The sequence below is a fragment of the Trachypithecus francoisi genome, unplaced genomic scaffold (genome assembly GCF_009764315.1).
Source record: "Trachypithecus francoisi isolate TF-2019V2 unplaced genomic scaffold, Tfra_2.0 Lachesis_group9, whole genome shotgun sequence".
Lineage (NCBI taxonomy): Eukaryota > Metazoa > Chordata > Mammalia > Primates > Cercopithecidae > Trachypithecus > Trachypithecus francoisi.
In genome coordinates this window covers 723916-737290 of record NW_022681474.1, presented here as the reverse complement: position 1 = coordinate 737290, position 13375 = coordinate 723916, and the positions used below count along the sequence as shown (strand labels likewise).

Below are 13375 nucleotides of genomic sequence, written 5' to 3'. Positions count from 1 at the left end.
GCACGCCAGAGGCAGTGCAGCCGTGACCACCTGACGTGCACATGGCCTGGCCCCTTTCACATCGGAACAGGCTGTTCAGGCACGTGCAGGACATTTACCAAAACCGAGCAGGGCTGGGCCACGTGCAGCCACTGCAGAGTCCCCCAGACTGAGACCACTCAGGGTGTGTTTTCAACCACAACAACATTCAACTGGAAGTCAGTCACGAAAATAGACCCGTGAGAAACACAGTCACCTTGAAATTAAACCAGATACAATCATCAAGTCAATCAAAGAAGAAATTGCAATGGAATTTATAAAATGGACTTAGAGAATGAAAATACTGAGGGAGGAGAAAAGGAAAAGTCAGTGAGGCCGACAGCCAAGGCTGGCCTTGGAGAAACAGCCTGAAATGTCACCGCCACAGGCAGAGAGAGCTGCCGGGCAAAACCAAACTGCAGCGCACTGGTGAGCGGGAGTGCCAGCAAGCCTTCATTCTCCAGATCATCAGCCGGCTCCGGGAAATGTTTCCTCCCCTTTCCAGACATGAACACGGTGGGCTCTGAGGGAGCCTGCGTGGGTTGTGGGAGGGGTGGGGGCTTATCCAACGCACCCACAGCTGCACAAACAAGAGAGGCTGCGCTTTGTGCTCCCTGAAGACACGCCCGCAGCGGCACAGATAAGGAAGCCACAAAGCCACAAGAACAGCAAAAGAGACAAGCGCACTTTCTTATCAAAGCGTTGGGATTCAACTGTGAAAACGGCAACCCACTGGGGCCCCCTCTCCGCTGCAGAGAGCTTTCTTCTTTCACTTACTAAACTTTCGCTGCAACCTCCCTGTGTCCACGCCCCTTAATTTTCTGGGTTGTGAGACAATGAACAACGAGCTCAGACAACACCTTAGACAATGTGACCAGCAACCCTAGTCCATGTCAATCCTATGTATCAAAATCTGGGAGACTAAAATGGGGGTTAGAGGAAAAATACAGCCTCGAATACAAGAAAAAAGCCAGAAAAACCTTGATTTAAGCTTTGATTTCAAGAACCTGGACAACAACATAAATCACATCTAAGGACAGCAAAAGGCAGGTACGTCCGGGCCTGGCCTGTGTGGGGCGGGGGCCGCGGAAGACCCTGTGTGCTCCACACGGGACTTGATGTCTGCTCTGCCCTGGCCCCTCCTCGCTGGGGTGCCATCAGCAGCGTTCACGGATGAGGACGCCAGCGCCCAGGCGGCCATGCCAACCCTCACTTCCGGTCCACGCCCAGCTGCTACCCGAGCAGGTCAATGGAGGCTGGTTGCACCGAGAGCCACAACTCCGTCCATTCACTTGAGGTACGTCAAGTCCTGTGCTTGGTCCTGAAGACGCAGGACAGACAGCGTCTCAGGGCTGACCCAGGGCTGCACGGCACCTGGTGGGGGAATGGCCCTGGGCGTGGAGCCAGGTATACACAGCGTGGTTGCTCCGGTCCCTGAGGGCGTCTTCCGGAGGAGCTGGTGTGTGGGGACAAGCCCAGGTTCTCCGCTGGGGCAGATGCCTTCCAGGGGAGGAACTGGCCTCTGCGCAGGTGTTTAGGAAGGTGACCTGAGGCTTTCATGGCTTACTGGGGCCGTCACCAGGGTCGTGAGGGAGCAGGTCACTCCTGCAGCTGACTCAGCCCTGCCGGGCAGCCTTGCAGCCTTCTAGGGAACGGTGGGCCCTGGGCTGAGGGTGAAGAAGGTCCCAACTGCCCTTCTCAGAGCCACCTGGGCACTGAGGCAGCAGTCTCCCTGGGCTGTAGGGGGTAGGGGATGGACGGGAGCCAAGGCTGCCCAGGGCTGGCCCTGCTGTGCTCTGGCATGGGTGCCACGGTGCCCGGTGCTCAGGCCCACCCTAGGCCGCTCCTGCAGCTTCTGAGCTCCCCAGGACCCTGCTCCAGGCCCGGCCAGAGCTGCTGCTGTGGGAGACACCAGTTGCATTGTTCTGCGCTCGCCAGTGCAGGGCTGGATTGAGGCAGGCTGTGTGCTGGGGTGGGCTCCACGCTGATGCGGGTCGACCCACATGCCCGCCTACCCTCCCTGCTGGCCTGCCGACCCTGCCTACTCCACAGATGCTGTGGTTCCCTCCCAGGTCTGTTCCCGAAGGCCTGTGTTTCACCAGCCCCATTTCTTCCCTCACACCTGCTTCCTACATTTTTCTCTCTTCCTGGTGCCACGCCCTTCTGCACGGAGGATGCACAATTCGTCTGCTATCATCAGGGGAGTCCTAAACACTTTGCTTGTGCTTTTAGGCACAGGTGACAGGTGTCGGAGGACTTGGGATAGAAGCAGGAGCACCTACCGAGGGGCCCTCCTCCCAGTAGCAGGCAGGGCGCACAGGGTCGGCTTGCATGGCCAGCAGGTGGAGGGCCCTCCCGGCCAGGCCCAGGAGCCGGGCGCGGATCTGCACACAGCCCACACTCAGCGGCTGCAGGCTCCCCAGCTGCGCCAGTGCCCCGTGTGCCAGGGTCCGCTTCAGTGTGAACCATTGCTTCGAAAAGACAGACACGTTACAGCTGCCACCCCAAGGGCAGCTGCCCACCCTGCCCAGGGGACCCAGTGAGCCTGCCCCCTGGTGTCCTCTGTGGGTGGGGACACTGGGCAGCTCTGAGAAGCACCCCCGCCCCGCAGGGTGCTGCCCACGCAGGGAGGGTCTCCGGGGCTCTGGGGTGGGGTCACAGACGTCTGCTCGTATAACCTTAACTCAGCGCTCACTGACAAATCAGTTTTAGGCCCGTCTTTGGTTCACTTATACTCATGTAAATTAATTTGAGTCGTATTTCATGACGTCTAAGAAAACGTAAAATGGAAGAATGTACATTTCCCTCAAAACATTCTACATATTCAACTTTTTTTAATATGTCGTCAGCTGGACTCCATTCAACCAAACTGGAGTCCACTTCTATTGAGCTCTTTAATCCATATGTGAATTAATTGTTAATATGAATTAATTAGTCAAAGTCAATTCATGAGTCGGGAAGGGCAGCTGCGAGTCATATGGGACACGCGGCCGCGATGGAACCTGGATTTTATGAGCCAATTCAGTCCCCTCAAATGGTGAGACGACGCCCTTCTTCTGCAAGGCCCGGGAGCTCCCCCTGCTGCAAGAGGTCCCCGCAGGGAGGGCGTTGATTCCCCCCGCCGATCCGCACCGCCAGGCGCGCAGCGATGGAGACGCCTCTTCCTGGAACGCGGTCCCCTCCGCTGCACTGTGGCCTGGTGCTCCCTCCACAGGGAATCTGCGACCCCAGCAATTACCAGCCCGACGGAAGTGGCGTCACTGGTGTTCTGCAGATAGTCTGCCAGCAGCTTCTCCAGGGACCCCTGCCCACTCTGCTGCCCGCGGGCCTCCTCCCAGATGAACCGGAGCATGTCCAGAGCCATTTCCACGAGGCTGAGCTTGAGGCGCGCCACCTTCCTCATCAGGGGCGTGTTGACGTTCTGCAACTGAGGGGCCAGGCGTGCATCTGAAGCACGGAAGCTTCTGGTAAGCCTGACCCTACATCCCCACGGCTTGGACGAGGCATAACTGACATAAGACACTCAAAATAAACTAGCTCTGCAGGGAAAAACGGACACACTCGGATCACGAATACACCCGTGAAACCATCACCGCCTTCGAGATCATGCAGTAGCCTCACCCCCAAATCTCTCCGCACCCCCCCCGTGTCCCTCCCGGTCACCTAGCTGCCTGCGGGCACCCTGCCCTCATTGGCATTTTCCAGAACTGTACCTACGCGGAAGCGCACAGCGCAGTCTTTCTACCCGGTTCATCTCCCCGGGCGAAGTCACCGTGAGATCCCCCACGCGGCTGCGCGCTCCGCCCCTCACAGCCGGGTCAGTGCACCGTGCGGTGGGCCACGCTCTGCTTATCTCTTCAAATATTGTATTTCCAGTTCTGGGGCTACTACGAATAAAGCGGCTGCGAACACCCATGTGCAAGTGAACACACGGCAGTGGAAAGGCTGCGTCCTGGGTAGGCCTGTGTGTAATTTTTAGGAAACAGCCGAACTTCCTTCTGCAGCAGCTGTGCCATTGGCGCTCAGGGCCCAGGTCTCTCCACACCCTTCCCGACATCTGCTGTGGTTGGTCTTTTACATTGTAGCTGTTTTAATAGGTGGGTGGTGGTTTCTTACGATGGTTACCATTTGCGTGTCCCTAGCTGGCTAATGATACTACCTTGGCATGTGCTTATTTACCGTCCACATATTTGCTTTGGGGGAAGTGTCAGTTAAAATATTTTGCTCATGTTTTATTGGGTTGTTGTTAACTTTTGAGAGTCTTTATCCATTCTGGATACAATCTCTTTATCAGACAGAGGATTTGTAAATGTTTCCTCCCTGTCCGTGGCTTCTTTTCTTTCTCTTCATACTGTCTTTTGAAGAGAGGTCCAAGCTATCAATTTATTACTTTATGGCTCATACTTTAGGTGTCATAAATAAGACACCTTTGCCAAACCTGAGGTCACACATCTATTTTCCTATGTGTTCTTCTAGAAGCTTCATGGGTTTAGCCCTTGTATTTAGGTCTACAATCTATTTGGAGTTAATTTTTACACATGGCGTGAGGCATGAAGTAAAGTGGGCTGTTTTGGAGGTGGAAAATCCTTTCTTTGGCGAGCCGCCTTTGTGTCTTTACTGAAGATCACCTTCCTGTGCGTGTGGGGTCCCTGCCTGGATTCCGCTTGGTTCTGCATGTCGACTTTTACACGAGAGCCACACCGTCTGGATTCCCGCACCTCTCTGTACTAGGCCTTAAAATCAGGCGGCGTCAGACCCTCCAATTTCGTTCTTCTTTTTCAAAGCTGTGTTGGCCATGTTAGGTCTTTTGTATTCTCACATGAGTTTTAAAGTCATTTTGTCATTTTCTCCAAAAAAAGCCTGCAGTGTTCTTGATCAGGGGTATAGACGATTTAGGGCGAATCAAGAACTTAACAATACTAAGTCCTCTGATCCACAAACATGGCATGTTTCTTCATCTACTTAGGTATTCCCAGCTTTTTCTCAGTTATCTTTTGTAGTTCTCAGAGTACAAGTCTTCACATTTTTGGGACAAATTTCATTTTTAAATGCTGTCATAAAATTTTAAAATCTTTAATATCTGAGTGTTTCCAGCATGTAGAAATATACAACTGATATCTGAATATTGTTCTTATATCCTGCAACCTTACTAAACTCAGTATTAGTAGCTTTATTTTTTGGTGGATTGTATATGACTGTGTATACAGATAATTTTGTTATCTGTGAACAAAAACAGTTTCATTCCTTCCTTTCCAGTCCGGATGCTTTTAATTTCCTTTTTTCCTGCCTGACTGCATAGGCCGGAACTCCCACGTCAACACGGAACACGGGTGAGAAGAGGGCACCTCCTCGTCTTCGTCCTTATCGAAAGGGGCATCAGTCTTTCTCCCATAATTGTGACGTTAGCTCTGGCTTTTTCATAGATGTCCTTCATCAGACTGAGGAAGTTTTCCTCTATTGTTTGCTAGGAGTGTTTACCAGGAATGGGTGTTGAATTTTGTCAAACGCTTTTCCTGCATCCACAAAGATGATCATATGGTTTTGTTAGTTTTGAAAATATATGGTGAAGCAAATTAATTTTTGAATGTTAAACTATTCTTGGGGTAACCTTGGCTTGGTTATGATGTATTATCCTTTTTAAACACTATTGGATTTAATTTGCTAACATTTTGTTTACAAGGAATGCTGGTCAGTAGCTTTTTGTTGTTGTTGTTGTTGTTAATGTCTTTATCTTGTTTTGGTATCAAGGTAATATTTGCATCACAGAAAAGTTGGGACGTATTCTCTGCTTCTCAATTTTCTAGAACAATTTGTGCAGAACTGGTATTATTTTTTCTTAGATACTTGGCAGAATTCACTAGTAAAGCCATCTGGGCTTGACATTTTCTTTGTGAGAATGCTTTTAATTACAAATTGCAAATTTAAAATATATAGGGCTACTCAGGCTTTCTTTTTGAGTGGGCTTTGGTAGTTCATGCTTTCAAGGAATTTTTCCATTTCATCTAAGTTGGCAAATATATTAGCATAAAGTTGTTTGTAATATGATCCCCTTATTATCCTTTCAATATCTGTAGAATCCACGGAGAAATTGCGTCTCTCATTTCTGATACTGGCAATTTATGTCACCTTTTTTTTTTCTGATCCGTCCGACTAGAAGTTTTTCAATTTACCGATCTTTTCAAAGCACTAGCTTTGGTTTCATTACTTTCCCCTTTTATTTTTCTGTTTTCTGTTTCACTGATTGATTGCCCCTCTGATCTTTAATTTTTTATTCCTCTGCTTATTTGGGAACTGAGTTTGCTCTCTTTATACTTTTGTAAGTTGCAGGCTGAAGTAATTGATTTGAATCTTTTCCCATTTCTCCCACAGGTGTTTAGTGCTATCTATCTCAGTATTGCATTGGCAACATCTTAAACATTTTGATAGATGTTTTTTTAATTCCCTTCAGTTCAAAATACTTTCTCCTTTGATTTCTTCTGTGGCCCACAGTTATTGTGACGTTTGCTGTTTACTTTTCAAATCTTTGGCATTTCGCACATACATAGCTGACTTTTTTGTTTTGTTTTTTGGTTTTTGGGTGTTTTTTTGAGAGGGAGTCTTGCTCTGTCACCCAGGCTGGAGTGCGGTGGCGCAATCTCGGCTCACTGCAAGCTCCGCCTCCCAGGTTCACGCCATTCTCCTGCCTCAGCCTCCCGAGTAGCTGGGACTACAGGCGCCCGCCACCACGCCCGGCTAATTTTTTGTATTTTTTTTTAGTAGAGACGCGGTTTCACCGTGTTAGCCAGGATGGTCTCAATCTCCTGCCCTTGTGATCCGCCTGCCTTGGCCTCCCAAAGTGCTGGGATTACAGGCATGAGCCACCACGCCTGGCCAGCTTTCTGTTTTGTTAAATTGAGGTAGAAGTCACATAGCATAAAATTAACCATTTAAAAATATACAACTCAGTGGCACTTACACATTCACAACATTGTGCCACCATCATCTCTAATTCCACAACATTTTCATCACTCCAAAAGGAAACCCCTCACCCATTAAAAAATCATCCCTCATCCTCCTTGCCCTGTTTTCTATGGATTTATCTATCTTTCTGTTTCTGATTTCTAATTTAGATTGTGGCACCAGTATACATTTTGTATAACTTACATCTTTTAAATTTATTGAGACTTGTTTTATGGCCCAAAATACAGTCCATCTTGAAACAGATTCACGTGCACACAAAAAGCATCTTATTCTCCTGTTGTTGGGTGAACGTTCTAGAAATAGCTTTAGGTCATATTGGTTGGTAGTGTAAATCTTCTAGTGATTTGCTGATTTTCTGGCTCTTTGTTCCGTTAATACTGAGAGGTACTGAAACCTGACTGCAGGTGTGGGGTTGTCTATTTCTCCATTGCAATTTTGTCAGTTTTTGCTTCATTGACTGCGAAACTCCGTTATTAGGTACAGAAATGTTTGCACTTCTAGCCTCTTGACTGGTTGCGCTGTTTGCACTATAAAATGAGTTTCTTTATCCTTGGTAATATTCTTTTTTCCAAAGTCGGCTTAGTTATTAATATAGCCACTGCAGCTTTCTTTTCATTCGTGTTAGCTGGTATATTTTTTCCATTCTCCTTCTAACCTATTTATGTCTTAATATTTAAAGTGGCTTCTTGTAGGTAACCCATAGTTGGGTTTTGCTTTTTTATATAATCTGACAAATTCTTTTAACTGAGGGCGTTTTATTTAAATTTCATGTGATTATTCCATGATTAGGTCTAAGGTTATCATCTTGCTGTTTATTTTCTGTTGGTCTCACCTGTCCAATTTCATGTGATTATTCCATGATTAGGTCTAAGGTTATCATCTTGCTGTTTATTTTCTGTTGGTCTCATCTGTCCTTTATTCTTTTTCTTTTCCTGCTTTCATGGGGGACAAACGAATACTTGTTATGATTTCCATGTATCTCCTTTCTTGGCTCATGCAGCACACATCTGTATTCTGGTACTTCTGTGGCTGTTTTGGTGTGTAGAGAGTACGATGTCACTTCACGCAGAGCATAGAAACCTTGCATCTGTTACTGACCTCCCAATCTTTAGGCTATTGTTGTCAAACATTTCATTTTTACGTGTTATAGACCCCATGCTACATTGTTATTATTGTTTAAGCAGCCAATTATCTTTTAGAGTGATTTTTAGAATAAGAAAAATTCGACACACTTTCCCCTGCAGTGTACGTGTCTGAGGCTCTGCACGCACCTGTGTGGATCCACACTTCCAGTGGGCATGGCTTCCTTCTGCCTGCAGGACTGACTCCAAGAGCTCCTGCAGGGCGCAGCCACTGAGGACGCCTTCCTTCAGCTCTCCAGTGTTTGGAGAAACATCTTTCTCTCACCTTCATTAAGAATCGTATTTTCTGGGTATAGAATTCCAGGTCGGCAGTGTTTCCTCTTGGCCTTCACAGAGGTCCCTGCACTGGGCTCTCAGCTACACCGCTTCTGTGGGAAGCTGCGCCATTCACCTCTGTCACTCTGCACACAACATGCAGTGCTCTCTGTCTGACGCTCAGATGCTCTTCTTATCACTGGTGTTAAACCATTCGGTTATGGCATGCCCTGACATAGTTTCATTCCTCTTCATAGTTCTTGTGCGTGGGATTCATTCAGCTTCTTGGATCTGTGGGTTTGTATTTACTTTTATCAAATTTGGAAAATGTTCAGTCATTAGTTATTCAAATTATTCTGCTTATTCTACTTTCTCCTCTTCTCCCAGGATTCCAATTACACCTATATTCATGCACTTAAAACTGTGTGACTTTAATTTTTGTTCTCTTTAATTTCATTTTCTCTTCGTTTTTAGAAGTTTCTGTTGCTATGTCTCTAAGTTCTCCAGTGTTTTCTCCTGCCAACGTTGTCATTCACTCCACCTGGTGCCTTCTTCATCTCCCGTGTTGTGCTTTTCACCCGGAAAGTTTGGGTTTTGTCTTCCTTTTATATCTTCACCATTTCTACTTAACTTTCTGAACATATAGAATACAGTGATAACTTGTCTTTCAATTATAGTATCTGTGCCCACTGATCAATTTGCTTTTGATTGATCAATTATTCTCCCTATTTTCCTGCATTTCTATGCAGCAATATTTTATTGGTTGCCAGACATCTGGGCTTTGTTTTCCTTTGGGGTCTGGTGGCATTTCTGCATTTCTGTGTGTGTTCTTCAGGCTTGGGCCCTGTTCCCAGTTGTCTTCTCAAAGGAAATAGTTGGGTCCTTTCAGGTCCGCTTTCTAGGGTCTCTCAGGCAGGTCTAGAGTGGGGCTCACCGGCCTAAGGACCCCTGACTGAGGCAAGGCCCTGTGTCTACTTTGCCCGATGTCCCAGGGATCATGGGGTTTTCCAATCTGGCTGGTAAAGCAGGTGCTGTTCCCAACCTAGAACCCTTTTGGGTGGTTCTTCCCCAGCATGGGGCAGCTTCCTCTCAAGAATGTGCTCATCAGGCCTTGGCAGGACACTCCGGGGCCTCTCCCGAAGGTCTTGGGGTTTTCCCTCTGTGCAGCCCTCCCCTGTCCTCCCCTCCCCGGGGCTCTGCCCCACGAGTGGCAGTGCCTGGCTCTCCGCAGGCTCTCGGCTCCATCCTGTGACTCAGGTCACCAGCAGACTCCACCGGAGCCGCCGCAGCGAGCTTGGACCTTAGCTCGGGGAGCACTGCCTGTCATTGCTGACGTCTCGTGTTCGGAAAGTCTTTGTTTCATACAGTTTGTTTATTCGTTGTTTCAGATGGGGGGAGCATCTGGTCCATTTCAGCTAGAAGCAGAAGTCAGCTTGTAAGGTAAGTGACAGTGGGGTTTACATCCCGGTGGGAGTGACCCAGTGTACAGTGTGTGAGGGGCCGGCCTGTGTCAGTGTGTGAGGGGCCCGGCCTGTGTCAGTGTGTGAGGGGCCGGCCTGTGTCAGTGTGTGAGGGGCCGGCCTGTGTGTCAGTGTGTGAGGGGCCGGCCTGTGTGTCAGTGTGTGAGGGGCCGGCCTGTGTCAGTGTGTGAGGGGCCGGCCTGTGTCAGTGTGTGAGGGGCCGGCCTGTGTCAGTGTGTGAGGGGCCGGCCTGTGTGTCAGTGTGTGAGGGGCCGGCCTGTGTGTCAGTGTGGAGGGGCCGGCCTGTGTCAGTGTGTGAGGGGCGGCCTGTGTGTCAGTGTGTGAGGGGCCGGCCGTGTGTCAGTGTGTGAGGGGCCGGCCTGTGTGTCAGTGTGTGAGGGGCCGGCCTGTGTCAGTGTGTGAGGGGCCGGCCTGTGTGTCAGTGTGTGAGGGGCCGGCCTGTGTGTCAGTGTGTGAGGGGCCGGCCTGTGTGTCAGTGTGTGAGGGGCGGCCTGTGTCAGTGTGTGAGGGGCCGGCCTGTGTCAGTGTGTGAGGGGCCGGCCTGTGTGTCAGTGTGTGAGGGGCCGGCCTGTGTCAGACACAGGAACCAGGACACTTGCTTACGTCTTGAAGTGACAGCAGACCCTGGGCGCTGCGCAGCCTCCCTTCCTCCTCAACCACGGCGCCCTGGGCCAGACCATATGCTTCCAAGTAATACGCAGTTTTTTGTTCTTCATCTGTCTCGTTCTGGGCACGTAACCTTTATAAGACATAAGAATGGAATTTGGAACAAAAAATGTTAAAACATTGTTATTATTACTAAATGTTTAATATGTCATTTTCTATCGTTATACTGTATATTTTATTAGTGCTTAAAATGATGTTTTAAAATAGCTAACATGTAAAGACATTCTCGGTATGTCTTAGAGATTTAAGAAGCTGGAATAATGCAGTATGTAGAGCGTATTATGGTTATGAAATTTAAATCTGCACTTGAAGGAGATTTGCGGCAGCAATTCCACAGCACCAGCTTCACCCAAGCGGGCTGGGTTTGATCGGCTAACTCAGCTTCCGCAAGGACAACGTACGGCATCCACAGTGACAGACACGGCTCAGGTCAGGCCTTGTGGTGGGTGACACCTTCCCTCGCACAGGCTTCTGCACACCTGCACTGGGCCCGCCGTGTCGAGACGCTTGTATGTGGACAAGTGGGGGCAGCCCCAGGTTGGGGGCAGGGCGGTGGATAGGGCCAGGGAGGCTTTGCCAGGGGCAGCCCCAGGTTGGGGGCAGGGCGGTGGATAGGGCCAGGGAGGCTTTGCCGGGGGCAGCCCCCGGGCTGGGGGCAGGGCAGTGGATGGGGCCAGGGAGGCTTTGCCAGGGCAGGGGTGGCTGGCAGCTGCTGTGGTGGGGATGGCTGGCATCAGGACTGTGTGGGTCCTGCCCTTGGGGGGAGCAGCCCCTGAGATGCTGCCTGGGGCCGGGCTACAGAGCCATGCAGAGCGGGGCCGTCTCCTTAGGTCAGGGCCCTGCAAGCAGCTCAGGGCTGTGCTCGGGATGTGCGCGTGTGACCTGGGCCTGGGCACGTGTGTGCAACGTGTGTGTGCCTGTGGCTGGTGGGGGTGGGTGGTGCTGTATGTCTGTGCATGTCTGCCAAGGGCTGGAGGTGCAAGGCCCAATGTGGGTGCCCTCGAGGGCGGTGTGGTCAGCCACAGGGCTGGGGCTAGAAGGAGGCCCTGTCAGGGGCAACGGGGCTCCCCCGACGGGGAGGGCTGGGCATGTGATCAGAACGTGTGGGTGAGGCGGCAGCCAGGAGCTTCCCAGCGGAGGGGCCTGTGGACCCCAAGGGGGTGCAGCTGGGGTGAGCCAGGCCCAGAGGGCAGGATGGCACTGGGCGTGTTGCGTGTGGGAGAAGCAGTGACTCCCGTGCAGGGGGCGCAGAGGCAGCCTTACCTCTTGATCTTCGCACGCTCTAGTTTTACATCAACACAATTCTCTTTGTAGCCACAGTCGATAAACTTTCTCTCAATTTCCAACAGGCTATCATCCATCTCTTTCAGCAGCAACAAGCACTCTGTGGCTTCAGTGACCGCTGACTGCTGCACAACTTGGACCCGCAGGCTCAGGCACCTGACGGAGGGACGGTTTGGGGCCTGGAGTCAGAAGCCCCAGGGCCGCGTCAGGACTTGCGGCTGGGCTGCTGCTGTTCTCCCCAGTGTTCACCCAGGGATGCTCGAAGAATCGCTTTTGGAGCGTTTCTTGAAAATCAACATCATACGGGCCTCATTCTGTGATCACATGTGATAAAATCAGAAACTAACAAGCCCCACCCCAGGCACTGTATCCAGGTGGAAATTCAAAAACCCTCTCCTACTTGACTCACTAGTGGAACAGAAACCCACATTGAAGCGTTGGGCTGTTCACATGCTGCAGCTGCGGGGCCCAGGGCAAGGTGGGGAGGGAGGCGGAGAGCACAGGAACGAGGCCGCAGCCCAGAGCAGCCACAGCAGGGCCCCGGGCTGCCCTCACGCAGATACAGAGAGCTCCACAAAGATGAAGCAGAACACGAGCAAAGCCCGAGTCAGACAGAAATCTGTGTTGCTGGGGTCTGTAAACCAAAGCCAGCTCTTTGAAAAGGTCCGCTGTGTTGGAGCCTGTGATTCTGATTTAGAAGAGATGGCGTCGCCAGCCTGGCCAACATGGTGAAACCACATCTCTACTAAAAATACAAAAATTAGCCGGGTGTGGTGGCGCACGCCTGTAATCCCAGCAACTCGGGAGGCTGAGGCAGGAGGATCGCTGGAACCAGGGAGCTGGAAGTTGCAGTGAGCTGAGATTGCGCCACGGCACTCCAGCCTGGGCGACAGAGCGATGGCGCCAATAAACGGCAACGAGGGAGGCGTGCCTGCAGCAAGAGCTTTGTGAAAGCTGTAAGAACACGTGCCCTACAAATTCACACGGACACACCACAGACTTAGAGGAAAAGGGTTCCTGGGCCCTTCCCAAGGCCCTGGAGTTGCCTTTCGAAGCCAAACAGACGGGACACGTGCATGGAAGGTCCACTTCTCAGAGAAAAGCCTGAAGCAAGCTCAGGAAACTTCCGGAGCTTTCTGGAGCTGTGCGGAAAGCTGTGGATATGAGGCCATGTGGGCCTCTGAACTTGCACAGGCTGGATGTATGGCACAAAAATCGCAGATGGAAAAGAGGAAACCACAGCTTTCACGCTAATGAACAGTGTTTCTTACAAGGAGTTACCTGGCTTCTAGATCTGTGATCATGAATTCCAATAAAGGCAGTCGGTTTGGTCTTTCTTTCTTGAGGATCTTGAAGGCATTGATGAGCTTCTGAAATATGTGACACACCTGAGGACAGGCGGGGGTGGATACAGGCCTGAGGACAGGCGGGGGTGGATACGGGTGTGTCTGAGGACAGGCGGGGATGGATACAGGCTGAGGACAGGCGGGGGTGGATACGGGTGTGTCTGAGGACAGGCGGGGGTGGATACAGGCCTGAGGACAGGCGGGGGTGGATACGGGTGTGTCT

The 13375-nt window shown here is 50.7% G+C and overlaps 1 protein-coding gene and 1 long non-coding RNA gene across 3 annotated transcripts in view; one reads left to right on the top strand and one right to left on the bottom strand.

Annotated features, from left to right (window-relative positions):
* The window catches only part of CFAP46 (cilia and flagella associated protein 46), a 121343-nt gene that overhangs the window by 29061 nt on the left and 78907 nt on the right, over nucleotides 1-13375 (bottom strand). The window contains 5 exon segments of the mRNA XM_033209255.1: nucleotides 2301-2489; nucleotides 3257-3445; nucleotides 10460-10595; nucleotides 11786-11962; nucleotides 13088-13194. Of these exon segments, the coding sequence (XP_033065146.1) occupies nucleotides 2301-2489; nucleotides 3257-3445; nucleotides 10460-10595; nucleotides 11786-11962; nucleotides 13088-13194 (798 nt within the window).
* LOC117082514 lies at nucleotides 671-13127 on the top strand. 2 transcript variants are annotated; one of them, XR_004436639.1, is made up of 4 exons: nucleotides 671-1315; nucleotides 9764-9815; nucleotides 10763-10951; nucleotides 11872-13127. It is a non-coding gene; the product is annotated as an uncharacterized LOC117082514 (long non-coding RNA). The 2 variants fall into 2 exon arrangements; XR_004436638.1 differs by having other exon boundaries at nucleotides 10763-10964.